This window comes from Bombina bombina, chromosome 2 (genome assembly GCF_027579735.1).
Source record: "Bombina bombina isolate aBomBom1 chromosome 2, aBomBom1.pri, whole genome shotgun sequence".
Taxonomy (NCBI): Eukaryota; Metazoa; Chordata; class Amphibia; order Anura; family Bombinatoridae; genus Bombina; species Bombina bombina.
Window position 1 is genome coordinate 32,807,237 of NC_069500.1, and position 17,571 is coordinate 32,824,807.

The window sequence follows — 17,571 nt, forward strand, 5'->3', positions numbered from 1 at the left end:
TACAAAAGAGTTATCTTGTTCCCAGTACCGGGGTAGAATTCCTTGGTAAGATAATAGACTCCATATCCATGAGGATATTTCTTACAGACCAGAGACGTTACAAAATAACTTCCAATTGTCTTGCCCTACAGACCTCCTTAAGGCCCTCTGTAGCCTGGTGTATGGAGGTAATTGGGCTCATGGTTTCCAGCATAGACATCATTCCATTCAACAGATTCCATTTTAGACCTCTTCAGCTGTACATGATGAGTCAGTGGAACGGCGACCACTCGGATCTGTCGCAAAAGATTTCTCTGGACAACCGGTCGAGAGAATTGTTCTCTTAGTGTCTCTGTCCAGATCACCTTTCCCAAGGGATATCCTTTTTGAGACCATCATGGGAGATTGTGACTATGGATGCAAGTCTATTAGGATGGGGAGTTGTTTGGGGTGTCAGAAAGGCACAGGGCCTGTGGACTCGAGAGGAATCTCTCCTCCCGATCAACATTTTGGAACTTCAAGCGATCTTCAATGCTCTGAAGGCTTGACCTCTTCTGAATTCATCCCAGTTTATCAAATTCCAATCTAACAACATAACCTTGGTTGCTTACATCAACCATCAGGGGGGAACGAGAAGCTCCCTAGCAATGAGGGAAGTATCTCGGATTCTAGAATGGGCGCATCAAGCAGGAGCAAGATTTGGCAAAACTACTTGCTCCATCGTGGTCGCGAAAGACGTAGTTCATGGACCTGGTGGGAATGTCTTCATCACCTCCATGGAGGTTACCTTGTCGCAGGGATCTGCTGCAACAGAGTCCTTTTGTTAATCGGAATCTAAATTCTCTGAGGCTGACTGCGTGGAGATTGAACACTTAGTCTTAGCTAAGCAAGGTTTTTCTGAGAGAGTAATTGATACTCATTCAAGCTCGAAAACCGGTTAATCGTCACATCTATCATAAGGTGTGGAGGACCTACTTATTCTGGTGTGAAGAGCGTGGATTCCCCTGGCATAAGGTCAGGGTTTCCAGGATTCTTTGATTTCTCCAGGATGGTCTGGAGAAAGGCCTTTCTGCTAGTTCCCTAAAGGGACAGATTTCGGCTCTGTTTTATTGCACAAGAGGCTTGCTGAGCTTTCTTTTGTTCAGGCTCTGGCTAGAATCAGGCCTGTGTTTAGATTTTGTGCTCCTCGGAGTTTAAATCTAGTTCTTAAAGTTTTGCAGAGGGCTCCGTTTGAGCCTATGCATGTGGTTGACATTAAATTACTGTCTTGGAAGGTTCTTTTTTCTTCTATAAGATACGAGTCCACGGATTCATCCGTTACTTGTGGGATATTATCCTCCTGCTAACAGGAAGTGGCAAAGAGCACCACAGTAAAGCTGTCTATATAGCTCCTCCCTTGACTCCACCCCCAGCCATTCTCTTTGCCTACTCCAAGTAATAGGAAGGGTAAAGTGAAAGAGGTGATAAAATTTTAGTTTTTATTTTCTTCAAGCAAGAATTTTTTATTTTAAATGGTACCGGTGTGTGTGCTATTTTCTCCCAGGCAGCAGATGGATGAAGACTTCTGCCTGGAGACTGATGATCTTAGCAGTTGTAACTAAGATCCAGAGTAGTTCCCACAGAATGGCTGAGGAGTACTTAAGAAACTTCAGTGTGAGGAACATTTTTCATGCTACAAGCATTGAGGTATGTTCAGTCATTTTTTTCTGGAGAGACTGTGTTAATTCAGAATTGGCTGACAGTATCCCCATGAGGGAAAGGGTAAGCAGTAATCCTAATGTATAGAGAGGGGTATTACTGGACCTGTATATTGGGCTATAAAAAATGGTTGACACTGATATGATGTTTGTGGGCAAACGTTTCTATGTTGGAAGTTAAAGATAACTTTTTTTTTATGGCAAACGTTTTTACTTTATTTAAGAATGGAGGGTACACATGGCTTCACTTAATGTGTATATGAACCCACATGGCTAGGTTTTAGACCGCTCTGGTGGGGTTATTTTAGGCTGTGAGACATCGAGTGATATGGGCGGGACCTATTTTCGCGCCGCAGTTGTTTTTCCCAGACAAGCAGCAAGCTCAAACTCTGGTGGGCCTTTCAGAGACAGTTTGGGCCTAATCGAAGGGTTAATCCGACAGACCCCTGAGGGCAGGGGGTGTTTTTGTTTGAATTTAACGTTTTGTAGCACAACGTTTTTTTTTTTGGTCTTAAGGGTTAAGTATTCCTTTCCTTGTGGGGCAAACTTAGCTGACAAGTTGGGATGCATTTATCATAAAATTGTGATAATTTTATCGCTTTAAAGCAGTTTTTGAAAAATTGTATGCTTTTTTTTCTCTTAAAGGCGCAGTACCGTTTTTTCAGATTATTTTTTTCACAAAATAAAGTGTTTCAAGTCTGTTTGTGGTCATTACTAGCCTGTTTTAACATGTCTGACATTGAGGAAAGTCAGTGTTCCATGTGTTTAGAAGCCATTGTGGAACCCCCACTTAAAATGTGTCCCTCATGTACTGAAAGGGCCTTACATTGCAAAGAACATATTTTAGCTGATAAGTGTCTCAGGATGATTCTCTGTCAGAAGAGAATCAGATTATGCCATCTACTTCTCCCCAAGTGTCACAACCTTTAACGCCCGCCCAAGCGACGCCAAGTACTTCTAGTACGTCTAATTCTTTCTCCCTGCAAGATATGGCTGCAGTTATGTTACTACCCTTACAGAGGTATTATCTAAACTACCTGGTGTGCAGGGTAAGCGCAGTAGGTCCGGTATTAGAGTAAATGCTGAGCCCTCTGATGCTTTATTGGCCATCTCCGATTTACCCTCAGTGTTCTGATTTGGGGGTGGGGGAATTGCTGTCTGAGGGAGAGCTTTCTGATTCAGGAAAGATGTTCCCTCAAGCAGACTCGGATATGACGGCCTTTAAAGGGACACTCAGGTTAAATTAAATGTTCATGATTCAGATACAGCATGTAATTTTAAACAACTTTCCAATTTACTTCCATTAAAAAAAATGTGCACAGTCTTTTATACAGTGGGGCAAAAAAGTATTTAGTCAGCCACCAATTGTGCAAGTTCTCCCACTTAAGAAGATAAGAGAGGCCTGTAATTTTCATCATAGGTATACCTCAACTATGAGAGACAAAATGTGGAAACAAATCCAGACAATCACATTGTCTGATTTGGAAAGAATTTATTTGCATATTATGTGGAAAATAAGTATTTGGTCACCTGCAAACAAGCAAGATTTCTGGCTCTCACAGACCTGTATCTTCTTCTTTAAGAGGCTCCTCTGTCCTCCACACATTACCTGTATTAATGGCATCTGTTTGAACTTGTTATCAGTATAAAAGACACCTGTCCACAACCTCAAACAGTCACACTCCAAACTCCACTATGGTGAAGACCAAAGAGCTGTCGAAGGACACCAGAAACAAAATTGTAGACCTGCACCAGGCTGGGAAGACTGAATCTGCAATAGGCAAGCAGCTTGGTGTGAAGAAATCAACTGTGGGAGCAATAATTAGAAAATGGAAGACATGCAAGACCACTGATAATCTCCCTCGATCTGGGGCTCCACACAAGATCTCACCCTGTGGGGTCAAAATGATCACAAGAACAGTGAGAAAACATCCCAGAACCACATGGGGGACATAGTGAATGACCTGCAGAGTGCTGGGACCAACGTAACAAAGGCTACCATCAGTAACACACTACGCCGCCAGGGATTCAGATCCTGCAGTGCCAGACGTGTCCCCCTGCTTAAGCCAGTACATGTCCGGGCCCGTCTGAAGTATGCTAAAGAGCATTTGGATGATCCAGAAGCAGATTGGGAGAATGTCATATGGTCAGATGAAGCCAAAGTAGAACTGTTTCTTCTTTTTTTTTTTTTTTTTTAAATTTCATTTTTATTGAGGGAAAAACAAAAAGAATAACAGCCAGTTACAGATTGACATAGTATGTTCAAAAAGCAAAAAATTAATTATCACAACAGAATTACTAAACACAACAATGAGCAGAATTCATACTATTTATTTTCTATGTCATCGAAACAGATTCAAGTATCGTAATCATTTGGAATAGTCATTACCCATATACAACATCTTTTACAACGTCAGCAGTGTTAAGACGCTTCCTAAATACAATAACATATATTTCTCCTGTTAAGTGTGATCAGTCCACGGGTCATCATTACTTCTGGGATATTAACTCCTCCCCAACAGGAAGTGCAAGAGGATCACCCAGCAGAGCTGCTATATAGCTCCTCCCCTCTACGTCACACCCAGTCATTCTCTTGCACCCAACTAATAGGATGTGTGAGAGGACTGTGGTGATTTTACTTAGGTTTTTATAACTTCAATCAAAAGTTTGTTATTTTAAAACAGCACCGGAGTGTGTTGTTCCTTCTCAGTGAGAATTTGAAGAAGAGTCTACCTGAGTTTTTCTGTATGATTTTAACCGGAGTAGTTAAGATCATGTTGCTGTTCTCGGCCATCTGAGGAGTGAGGTAAACTTCAGATCAGGGGACAGCGGGCAGGTTCACCTGCAAAGAGGTATGTAGCAGCATATTATTTTCTGAGAATGGAATTGACTAGAAAATACTGCAAATACCTATATAAAGTAAGTTCAGCCTTAAATGCAGTAGTAGCAACTGGTATCAGGCTGTCATGTATGTATATTTTCACTTCAGTATTCTGGGGAATGGCATTTCACTGAAATAATACTGTTTACATAAAGCTTTAGCCTATTTTGCAGTAAAAACGGCTTGCAGCAGGCTTTTTATGACAAATACATTTATTGATGTTAAACGTTTTTTGCTGGCATGTGAAATCGTTTATATTTCTGAGGTACTGGGTGAAAACTTATTTGGGCATTAGTTTTATCCACTTGGCGGGCATTTTGTTTGATTTATGACAGTTTACTGATCTCCCTCACTGTTGTGTGTGAGGGGGAGGGGCTGAATTTGGCGCTTTTACTACGCATCAAAAATTCAGTCACAAGTCTGTTCTTCTTCTTCCCTGCATGATCCGGTTCGTCTCTACAGAGCTCAGGGGTCTTCAAAAGTTATTTTGAGGGAGGTAATCACTCACAGCAGACCTGTGAGATTGTGCTTGACTGTGATAAAAAACGTTACATTCTGTACTTTTTTTCTGCTATTAAAGGGCTAGTTATCCATTACTAATGGGAGCAATCCTTTGCTAAAATTGTATTTTTACTGAGAAAAAAGTTTGTTTTCATAAAATTATCTGTTTTATTGTACTCAACTGTCATATCTTTCTGTGCTTCTTAAAGGCACACTGCGTTTTTTTCATACTATATTTAAAAGTGAATTGAAAAGTATTTCCAAGTTTGCTGGTTATTTGCTAGTGTGTTAAACATGTCTGACTCAGAGGAATATCTCTGTGCTATATGTGCTAAAGCCAAAGTGGAGCCCAATAGACGCCACCACACGGGACTTATGGCAGACGATCCCTAAGGTGGAGGGAGCGGTTTCGACGCTGGCTAAGCGTACCACTATCCCGGTGGAGGATAGCTGTGCTTTTTCTGATCCAATGGATAAAAAATTAGGTTACCTTAAGAAAATGTTTGTTCAACAAGGTTTTATATTGCAACCTCTTGCATGTATTGCGTCTGTCACGGCCGCATCAGCCTTTAGGTCAGAGTCCCTGGAAGAGACTCTTGACTCAATAACTATAGAGGAAATTTCAAACAAGCTTAAAACACTTAAGCTAGCTAATTCTTTTGTTTCAGATGCTGTTGTACATTTAACTAAACTTACGGCTAAGAATTCCGGATTCGCCATTCAGGCACGCAGAGCACTGTGGCTAAAATCCTGGTCAGCTGATGTTACTTCTAAATCTAAGTTACTCAACATGCCTTTCAAAGGGCAGACCTTATTCGGGCCCGGTTTGAAGGAAATTATCGCTGACATTACAGGAGGTAAAGGCCACGCCCTGCCTCAAGACAGAGCCAAGCCAAAGGCTAGACAGTCTAATTTTCGTTCCTTTCGTAATTTCAAGACAGGAGCAGCATCAACTTCCTCTGCACCAAAACAGGAAGGAGCTGTTGCTCGCTACAGACAAGGCTGGAGACCTAACCAGTCCTGGAACAAGGGCAAGCAGGCCAGAAAACCTGCTGCTGCCCCTAAGACAGCATGAATTGAGGGCCCCCGATCCGGGAACGGATCTAGTGGGGGGCAGACTTTCTCTCTTCGCCCAGGCTTGGGCAAGAGATGTCCAGGTTCCCTGGGCGTTAGAGATCATATCTCAGGGATATCTTCTGGACTTCAAATCCTCTCCCCCAAAAGGGAGATTCCATCTGTCAAGGTTGTCAACAGACCAAATAAAGAAAGAGGCGTTTCTACGCTGTGTACAAGATCTTTTACTAATGGGAGTGATCCATCCGGTTCCGCGGTCGGAACACGGACAGGGGTTTTACTCAAATCTGTTTGTGGTTCCCAAGAAAGAAGGAACCTTCAGACCAATCTTGGATTTAAAGATCCTAAACAAATTCCTAAGAGTTCCATCGTTCAAAATGGAAACTATTCGGACAATCCTACCCATGATCCAAAAGGGTCAGTACATGACCACAGTGGATTTAAAGGATGCTTACCTTCACATACCGATTCACAGAGATCATTTCCGGTATCTAAGGTTTGCCTTCCTAGACAGGCATTACCAGTTTGTAGCTCTTCCATTCGGGTTGGCTACGGCTCCAAGAATCTTCACAAAGGTTCTGGGGGCTCTTCTGGCGGTGCTAAGACCGCAAGGAATCTCGGTAGCTCCATACCTAGACGACATTCTGATTCAAGCTTTCAAACTGCCAAGTCTCATACAGAGTTTGTACTGGCATTTCTAAGATCGCATGGGTGGAAGGTAAATGAAAAGAAGAGTTCTCTCGTTCCACTCACAACAGTTCCCTTCTTGGGGACTCTTATAGATTCTGTAGAAATGAAGATTTACCTGACAGAAGACAGGTTAACAAAACTTCAAAACGCCTGCCGTGTCCTTCATTCCATTCAACACCCGTCAGTGGCTCAATGTATGGAGGTGATCGGCTTAATGGTAGCGGCAATGGACATAGTCCCCTTTGCACGCCTACACCTCAGACCGCTGCAATTATGCATGCTAAGTCAGTGGAATGGGGATTACTCAGATTTGTCCCCCACTCTGAATCTGGATCAAGAGACCAGAAATTCTCTTCTGTGGTGGCTTTCTCGGCCACATCTGTCCAAGGGGATGCCATTCAGCAGGCCAAATTGGACAATTGTAACAACAGACGCCAGCCTGTTAGGTTGGGGCGCTGTCTGGAATTCCCTGAAGGCTCAGGGATCATGGACTCAGGAGGAGAGTCTCCTGCCAATAAACATTCTGGAATTGAGAGCAGTTCTCAATGCCCTTCTGGCTTGGCCCCAGTTAACAACTCGGGGGTTCATCAGATTTCAGTCGGACAACATCACGACTGTAGCTTACATCAACCATCAAGGAGGAACAAGAAGCTCCCTAGCGATGATGGAAGTATCAAAGATAATTCGTTGGGCAGAGTCTCACTCTTGCCATCTCTCAGCAATCCACATTCCGGGAGTGGAGAACTGGGAGGCGTATTTCCTAAGTCGTCAGACTTTTCATCCGGGGGAGTGGGAACTTCATCCGGAGGTCTTTGCCCAAATACTTCAACGTTGGGGCAAACCAGAGATAGATCTCATGGCGTCTCGACAGAACGCCAAGCTTCCTCGTTACGGGTCCAGATCCAGGGATCCGGGAGCGGCCCTAGTAGATGCTTTGACAGCACCTTGGACCTTCGGGAGAGCTTATGTGTTTCCACCCTTTCCGATGCTTCCTCGATTGATCGCCAGAATCAAACAGGAGAGAGCATCAGTAATTCTAATAGCGCCTGCGTGGCCTCGCAGGACCTGGTATGCAGATCTAGTGGACATGTCATCCTGTCCACCTTGGTCTCTGCCTCTGAGACAGGACCTTCTGATTCAGGGTCCTTTCAAACATCAAAATCTAATTTCTCTGAAGCTGACTGCCTGGAGATTGAACGCTTGATTTTATCAAAACGTGGATTCTCTGAGTCAGTAATTGATACCCTGATACAGGCTAGGAAGCCTGTTACCAGAAAGATTTATCATAAAATATGGCGTAAATACCTATATTGGTGCGAATCCAAAGGTTACTCTTGGAGTAAGGTTAGGATTCCTAGGATATTGTCTTTTCTACAAGAGGGTTTAGAAAAGGGCTTATCCGCTAGTTCTTTAAAGGGACAGATCTCAGCTCTGTCCATTTTGTTACACAAACGTCTGTCAGAAGTTCCAGACGTTCAGGCTTTTTGTCAGGCTTTGGCCAGGATTAAGCCTGTGTTTAAAAATGTTGCTCCGCCATGGAGTTTAAACCTTGTTCTTAACGTTTTACAGGGCGTTCCGTTTGAACCCCTTCATTCCGTTGATATAAAATTGTTATCTTGGAAAGTTCTATTTTTAATGGCTATTTCCTCGGCTCGAAGAGTCTCTGAATTATCAGCCTTACATTGTGATTCTCCTTATCTGATTTTTCACTCGGATAAGGTAGTTCTGCGTACTAAACCTGGGTTCTTACCTAAGGTAGTCACTAACAGGAATATCAATCAGGAGATTGTTGTTCCATCCTTGTGTCCTAATCCTTCCTCAAAGAAGGAACGACTTCTGCACAATCTAGATGTAGTTCGTGCCCTAAAATTTTATTTACAGGCAACTAAAGATTTTCGACAAACATCTTCACTGTTTGTCGTTTACTCTGGTCAGAGGAGAGGTCAAAAAGCTTCGGCTACCTCTCTCTCTTTTTGGCTTCGTAGCATAATACGTTTAGCCTATGAGACTGCTGGACAGCAGCCTCCTGAAAGAATTACAGCTCATTCCACTAGAGCTGTGGCTTCCACTTGGGCCTTTAAGAATGAGGCCTCTGAACAGATTTGCAAGGCTGCAACTTGGTCTTCGCTTCATACTTTTTCCAAATTTTACAAATTTGACACTTTTGCTTCTTCGGAGGCTATTTTTGGGAGAGAGGTTCTTCAGGCAGTGGTTCCTTCTGTATAAAGATCCTGCCTATCCCTCCCGTCATCCGTGTACTTTTGCTTTGGTATTGGTATCCCAGAAGTAATGATGACCCGTGGACTGATCACACTTAACAGGAGAAAACATAATTTATGCTTACCTGATAAATTCCTTTCTCCTGTAGTGTGATCAGTCCACGGCCCGCCCTGTTTTTTATGGCAGGTCTAAATTTTTAAATTATACTACAGTCACCACTGCACCCTTTAGCTTCTCCTTTCTCGTTGGTTCTTGGTCGAATGACTGGGTGTGACGTAGAGGGGAGGAGCTATATAGCAGTTCTGCTGGGTGATCCTCTTGCACTTCCTGTTGGGGAGGAGTTAATATCCCAGAAGTAATGATGACCCGTGGACTGATCACACTTAACAGGAGAAAACATAATTTATGCTTACCTGATAAATTCCTTTCTCCTGTAGTGTGATCAGTCCACGGCCCGCCCTGTTTTTTATGGCAGGTCTAAATTTTTAAATTATACTACAGTCACCACTGCACCCTTTAGCTTCTCCTTTCTCGTTGGTTCTTGGTCGAATGACTGGGTGTGACGTAGAGGGGAGGAGCTATATAGCAGCTCTGCTGGGTGATCCTCTTGCACTTCCTGTTGGGGAGGAGTTAATATCCCAGAAGTAATGATGACCCGTGGACTGATCACACTACAGGAGAAAGGAATTTATCAGGTAAGCATAAATTATGTTTCTTAATTAAATAAAATTTCATATAATTTCCCTCAGGTTATCAATAAACACATGACCTAATATTGTGTCAAAAGAACCTTAGAAAAGTCTCTAGACTTGCAAGTTGATTTAAGCAGTTACCAGGTGAGCAAATACATAACTACTTATCAGTAGCATTAGATCGATACCCGTCCACTCACGGAGTGGCGTGGGGGGGTAGGGGATGGGTAGGTAGATGGGCAAGGAGAAGGAAGGGGAGAGGGAGAAGAGAAAAAAAAAAGGGGTTATGAAGTATGTCTGTAGTTTTGAATGAAATCTAGCCATTTTTTAGCAAAGCTGAGTTGTTGCTGGGGACCATTATTAACATTGTCCGTCTGTTCAATTATGTATTGTGAATAAAGTAAGTATGTTAAATTATTGATTGTTGGTGGTCGGGACCAACGTAACAAAGGCTACCATCAGTAACACACTACGCCGCCAGGGATTCAGATCCTGCAGTGCCAGACGTGTCCCCCTGCTTAAGCCAGTACATGTCCGGGCCCGTCTGAAGTATGCTAGAGAGCATTTGGATGATCCAGAAGCAGATTGGGAGAATGTCATATGGTCAGATGAAACCAAAGTAGAACTGTTTCTACCAAACACAACTCGTCGTGTTTGGAGGAGAGAGAATGCTGAGTTACAACCAAAGAACACCATACCCACTGTGAAGCATGGGGGTGGAAACATCATGCTTTGGGACTGTTTCTCTGCAAAGGAAACAGGATGACTGATCAATGTACATGAAAGAATGAATGGGGCCATGACAATGATCCCAAACACACTGCCCGGGCAATGAAGGAGTGACTTTGTAAGAAGCATTTCAAGGTCCTGGAGTGGCCTAGCCAGTCTCCAGATCTCAACCCCATTGAAAACCTTTGGAGGGAGTTGAAAGTCCGTGTTGCCCAGCGACAGCCCCAAAACATCACTGCTCTAGAGGAGATCTGCATGCAGGAATGGGCCAACATACCAGCAACAGTGTGTGACAACCTTGTGAAGACTTACAGACAACGTTTGACCTCTATCATTGCCATTAAAGGATATATAAGAAAGTATTGAGATGAACTTTTGATATTGACGAAATACTTATTTTCCACCATAATTTGCAAATAAATTCTTTCCAAATCAGACAATGTGATTGTCTGGATTTGTTTCCACATTTTGTCTCTCATAGTTGAGGTATACCTATGATGAAAATTACAGGCCTCTCTCATCTTCTTAAGTGGGAGAACTTGCACAATTGGTGGCTGACTAAATACTTTTTTGCCCCACTGTATTTACAATTTTTGAGTCACCAGATCCTACTGAGCATGTGCAAGAATTCGCAGACTACGTATATGCATTTGTGATTGGCTGATTGCTATCACATGGTACAAGGGGAGTGGAAATATACATAACTTTGACATTTGTTATAAAAAATGTACTACTCATTTGAAGTTCAGACCAAGTGTTATTGCATTGTCTTGTTATCTTGCATTTGTTGATTATGCAAATCTAATGTGTTGACTGGTCCTTTAAGTTTAAGCTTGAACACCTCTGCTTGTTACTCAGGGAGGTTTTGGCGACTCTGGATGATTGTGACCCTATTGTAATACCTCCAAAGAAATTGTGTAAAATGGATAGATATCTAGAGGTCCCTACTTACACTAATGTTTTTCCAGTCCCTAAGAGGATTTCGGACATTGTTACTAAGGAATGGGATAGATCAGAAATTCCGTTCTCTCTCCCTCCTACTTTTAAGAAAATGTTTCCCATATCTGACACCATTCGGGATTTGTGGAGGGAGCTATTTCTACCCTGGCTAAGCGTACAACTATACCTATTGAGGAAAGTTGTGCTTTCAAAGATCCTATGGATAAAAAATTAGAGGGTCTTCTAAAGAATTTTTTTTTTTTTTTTCATCAGGGCTTTCTTCTACAACCCATAGCGTGCATTGTTGCTGTAACTACTGCAGCAGCTTTTTGGTTTGAGGCTCTAGAGGAGTCTCTTAAGGTTGAGACCCCATTAGATGATATTTTGGATAGAATTAAGGCTCTCAAGATAGCGAATTCTTTTATTACAGATGCCGCTTTTCAAATGGCTAAATTAGCAGCAAAGAATGCAGGCTTTGCCATTTTAGCGCTTAGAGCGTTATGGCTTAAGTCCTGGTCGGCTGTGTCATCAAAATCTAAGCTGTTAGCTATTCCTTTCAAATGTAAGACCCTATTCGGGCCTGAACTGAAGGAGATAATTTCCGACATTACTGGAGGTAAAGGCCATGCCCTTCCTCAGGACAAGATGAATAAAATGAGGGCTAAACAAAATAATTTTCGTTCCTTTCGAAACTTTAAAGGTGGACCCTCTACTTCCTCCTCTGCCACAAAGCAGGAGGGGAATTTTGCTCAATCCAAGTCAGTCTGGAGACCTAACCAGACCTGGAATAAAGGTAAACAGGCCAAGAAGCCCGCTGCTGCTACCAAGACAGCATGAAGGGGCAGCACCCGATCCGGGACCGGATCTAGTATGGGGCAGACTTTCTCTCTTCGCTCAGGCTTGGGCAAGAGACGTTCAGGATTTCTGGGCATTAGAAATCGTGACCCAGGGGTATCGTCTAGAATTTAAAGATTCTCTTCCAAGGGGGAGATTTCATCTTTCACGTTTGTCTGTAAACCAGACAAAAAGAGAGGCGTTCTTACGCTGTGTAGAAGACCTATATACCATGGGAGTAATCTGCCCAGTTCCAAAAGTAGAACAGGGGCAGGGGTTTTACTCCAATCTGTTCGTGGTTCCCAAAAAAGAGGGAACCTTCAGACCGATTTTAGATCTCAAGACTCTAAACAAATTTAGACCATTCGGACAATTTTACCAATGATCCAGGAGGGTCAATATGTGACCACCGTGGATTTGAAGGATGCGTATCTTCACATTCCTATCCACAAAGATCATCACCAGTTTCTCAGGTTCGCCTTCCTGGACAAACAATACCAGTTTGTGGCCCTTCCTTTCAGGTTGGCCACAGCTCCCAGAGTTTTCAAAAAGGTGCTAGGGTCTCTTCTGGAGGTTCTAAGGCCACGGGGCATAGCAGTGGCGCCCTATCTGGACGATATCTTGATTCAGGCGTCAACTTACCATCTAGCCAAATCTCACACGGACATCGTGTTGACTTTTCTAAGATCTCACGGGTGGAAGGTGAACATAAAAAAAGAGTTCCACTCTAACAAGAGTTCCACTCCTAGGAACTGTGAGACTCGGTAGACATGAATATTTTTCTGACGAAGGTCAGAAAATCAAAAATCTTAACCACTTGCCGAGCACTTCATTCCATTCCTCGGCCGACAGTGGCTCAGTGTATGGAGGTAATTGGACTAATGGTAGCGGCAATGGACATAGTTCCGTTTGCTCGCTTGCATCTCGGACCACTGCAACTTGCATGCTCAGACAGTGGAATGGGGATTAAGCAGATTTATCTCCGGATAAATCTGGATCTAGAGACCAGAGACTCTCTTCTTTGGTGGTTGTCACAGGTTCATCTGTCCCAGGGAATGTGCTTCCGAAGGCCAGCATGGGTCATAGTGACGACGGATGCCAGCCTCTTGGGCTGGGGCGCAGTCTGGAATTCCCTGAAGGCTCAGGGTGTGTAGACTCAGCAGGAGGCCCTACTTCCAATAAATATTCTAGAACTGAGAGCGATATTCAACGCGCTTCAGGCGTGGCCTCAGCTGGCTTCGGCCAAATTCATAAGATTCCAGTCGGACAATATCACGACTGTAGCATATATCAATCATCAAGGGGGAACAAAGAGTTCTCTAGCGATGATAGAGGTTTCCAAAATAATTTGATGGGCAGAGACTCGCTCTTGCCATCTATCAGCAATCTATATCCCAGGAGTGGAGAACTGGGAAGCGAATTTTCTAAGTCAGACTTTTCATCTGGGGGAGTGGGAGCTCCATCCGGAGGTGTTTGCACAATTGATTCATCAATGGGGCACACCAGAATTGGATCTGATGGCGTCTCGTCAGAATGCCAAACTTCCTTGTTACGGGTCCAGATCAAGGGATCCTCAAGCAGTACTGATAGATGCTCTAGCAGTACCGTGGTCGTTCAACCTGGCTTATGTGTTTCCTCCTTTCCCTCTCCTACCTTGTCTGATTGCCAGAATCAAACAGGAGAGGGCTTCGGTAATCTTGATAGCGCCTGCGTGGCCACGCAGGACTTTGGCAGATCTGGTGGAAATGTCATCTCTGCCACCGTGGAAACTGCCTCTGAGACAGGACCTTCTTATTCAGGGTCCATTCCAACATCCAAATCTAGTATCTCTGCGGCTGACTGGCTGGAGATTGAGCGCTTGATTTTGTCTAAGCGGGGATTCTCTGAGTCGGTCATTGATACCTTGATTCAGGCTCGAAAGCCTGTCACTAGGAAAATTTATCATAAGATATGGCGTAAATATCTTTATTGGTGCGAATCCAAAGGCTACTCATGGCGTAAGATCAGGATTCCGAGGATTTTGTCCTTTCTCCAGGAAGGATTGGAGAAGGGGTTATCAGCTAGTTCCTTAAAGGGACAGATTTCTGCTTTGTCAATCTTACTACATAAGCGTCTGGCAGATGTCCCAGACGTTCAGTCGTTTTGTCAGACTTTGGATAGAATTAAGCCTGTGTTTAAACCTGTTGCTCCGCCATGGAGTTTGAATTTAGTTTTAAATGTTCTTCAAGGGGTTCCGTTTGAACCCATGCATTCCATAGATATTAAACTTCTATCTTGAAAAGTTCTGTTTTTAGTAGCTATCTCTTCTGCTCGAAGAGTTTCTGAGCTATCTGCGTTACAATGTTACTCGCCTTATCTTGTATTCCATTCTGATAAGGTGGTTTTGCGTACTAAACCTGGATTCCGTCCTAAGGTTGTTTCAAATAAGAATATTAATCAGGAAATTGTTGTTCCTTCTCTGTGTCCTAACCCTTCTTCTAAGAAGGAGCGTCTGTTACATAACTTGGACGTGGTTCGTGCCTTGAAGTTTTACTTGCAAGCGACCAAGGATTTCCATCAAACATCTTCTCTGTTTGTTGTCTATTCTGGAAAACGTAGAGGTCAAAAAGCTACGGCTACCTCTCTTTCTTTTTGGCTGAAAAGCATCATCCGTTTGGCATACAAAACTGCTGGACAGCAGCCTCCTGAAAAAATGACAGTTCATTCCACTAGAGCGGTGGCTTCCACATGGGCTTTTAAAAACGATGCTTCTGTTGAACAGATTTGTAAGGCTGCGACTTGGTCTTCCCTTCATACCTTTTCCAAATTTTACAAATTTGATACTTTTGCTTCTTCGGAGGCTATTTTTGGGAGAAAAGTTCTTCAAGCAGTGGTGCCTTCTGTTTAGGTATCTGTTTTGTCCCTCCTGTTCATTCGTGTCCTGTAGCTTTGGTATTGTATCCCACAAGTAAAGGATGAATCCGTGGACTCGTCGTATCATAGAAGAAATCAATTTATCAGGTAAGCATAAATTTCCTTTTTCTACTGGCTATTGCTATGGTGCGCAGAGTTTCTGAGATGGCTGCCCTGCAATGTGAGCCTCCTTACCTAGTTTTTAATGCTGATAAGGCTGGTCTTCGTACTGGGTTAGGTTTTCTCCCTAAGGTTGTTTCTGATCGCAACATCAATCAGGAGATTGTGGTTCCTTCCTTGTGTCCTAATCCTTCCTCTTCAAAGGAACGGTTACTTCATAATTTGGATGTGGTTCGGGCTTTGAAGTTCTATCTTCAAGCTACGAAGGAATTTAGACAGACTTCTTCTTTGTTCGTCTGTTCTGGGAAACGTAAAGAGCAGAAGGCCTCTTCCACTTCCTTATCTTTTTGGTTGAGGAGTCTTTATTCGCTTATAATATGAGACTGCAGGACATAAGCCTCCTCAGGGGATTAAAGCTCATTCAACTAGAGCGGTTGCTTCCTCGTGGGCCTTTAAGAATGAGGCCTCTTTGGAGCAGAATTGTAGGGCGGCTACCAGGTCCTCCTTACATACTTTTTTCAAAATTTTATAAGTTTGAAAGTGTTTGTTTCGGCTGAGGCAGCTTTTAGGAGACGGGTTTTGCAGGCTGTGGTACCCTCAGAATAGGGTCCACCTCTCTTTTTACCCTCACGTTTTCATTCAGTGTTCAGAGCTTGGGTATATGTTTCCCACAAGTAAGGAATGAAGCTGTGGACTCTCATCATATTAAGAAGGAAAACATAAATTTTGCTTACCAGATAATTTCCTTTCGTTCTGTATGAGAGTACACGGCCCCCGCCCGTGTTCTCCGTTGGGTGGACCAAAATATTTGTTTATTCTTCTGGCACCTTTTTATACCCTGATATTTCTCCTACTGGTGTTCCCTTGGCAGAATGACTGAGATATGAGGGAAGTGGTGGAGGTACTTAAGCCTTTGGCAGGGGTGTCTTTGCCTCCTCCTGGTGGCCAGGTTCTGTATTTCCGACAAGTAAGGAATGAAGCCGGTGAGACTCTTCATACAGGAAAGGAAATTATCTGGTAAACATAATGTGTTTTTTTTGCTACTTCTGTTTGACAAAGTAAACAGCTTAGATGTTTTAGACTTGGTTCAGTTAAGTGTTGTCTGAATTGTCTAATTCTCCTATTTATACTTATCTTTAGATCAAGAGGAGAGTGTTACTGCCAGCCTTCCTCGCGTGCCAATAGGTCAGATCCCGTACACCCTGGAGTTGAGTGCTGATTTCCAGTCTGCATATGGCATTTCCAAGATCGAGTCTAACTGTGAGCTCACCCCTGTGCAGTACACTAATGAGGACAAGACTGCAGCCAAGGTGATGCGGCATAACCTGAAACTCGCTCTCGGTTATTGAACTGATTTATGCCAAGGGGGAATTTAGCTGCCCGATATTAATTTAGCATTTGTAGGGGATAAACATGAAATCAGAAACATTCTAATGCAAACAAATTCCTGTCTTTTACTCTCTTACCGTTGTGCTTCTGTGACGTTTGTATGTGTGTCAGTCATTAACCATATCCTATCTGGAGCAGAAGGGAACTGTTTCTGGAGTGCAAACATATATATTTTTTAAATTAAATTGTTAAATTCGGTAAAAGAATGGAAGTAAAAAAAAAAAATGCACTAAAACAGTAGCCTATAAATTATATGCTAGTGTCTCTTTGATAATAAAATATTGGTACTAATTTAGTAGACCTGTGCAGCTTCTTATATTCTGCGTTTATTTATTATTATATTAGTTATTTGTAGATTCAACATTGCTACCAACAGATTGTGCAGCATTGATTATGAATGAATTCTGAATATGGCTGGTGGCAGCAGCATTCAGCCGTTTTCGGAGCAGGATTTATTTGTGTAATAGAGCGACACACAAAGATCTGGATTTTCAAACAGCGTTTTACACTAAAATAGACAAATCTTGTAGCTGGTGGCCATATGATATGAACGAATGCCGAATATGAGAAGCTGCACATGTCTTCTAATAAGATAATTTTACATTTACGCTAAACTGTCTCTTTAAATGAATTTGAAGTGTAATACAGATACAAGAGTAGTACAGTGAGTGTTACATTTAAAAAGTGATTTTATGTCCATATAAGACAGCACGTATGTTTTGCGCCTCAAATTAGTGCTTTATCATAGACTACACCTTTGCAACATTTCTTTTAAATACATTCTCTTGCAGTCTGTTTAGAGGTGGATAGGCTTTGGTTTTGCCCCCCACAGTTTTTGGTTGCACCTCCTAACAGTTGGCGTGTGTTGTGCCGGTGCTGTGGGGTCCTTCACATGTCTTCTACAAGTGAATGTGTTTTTTTTTAGCTTTTTCTA

General features: G+C 42.8%; 1 protein-coding gene across 1 annotated transcript in view; it reads left to right on the forward strand.

Moving 5' to 3' along the window:
* The window catches only part of LOC128648384 (von Willebrand factor A domain-containing protein 5A), a 314,477-nt gene that overhangs the window by 79,791 nt on the left and 217,115 nt on the right, over window positions 1–17,571 (forward strand). The window contains exon 5 of the mRNA XM_053700991.1: window positions 16,389–16,558. Coding sequence (XP_053556966.1) covers window positions 16,389–16,558 — 170 coding nt within the window. The remainder of the gene's footprint in view (window positions 1–16,388; window positions 16,559–17,571) is intronic.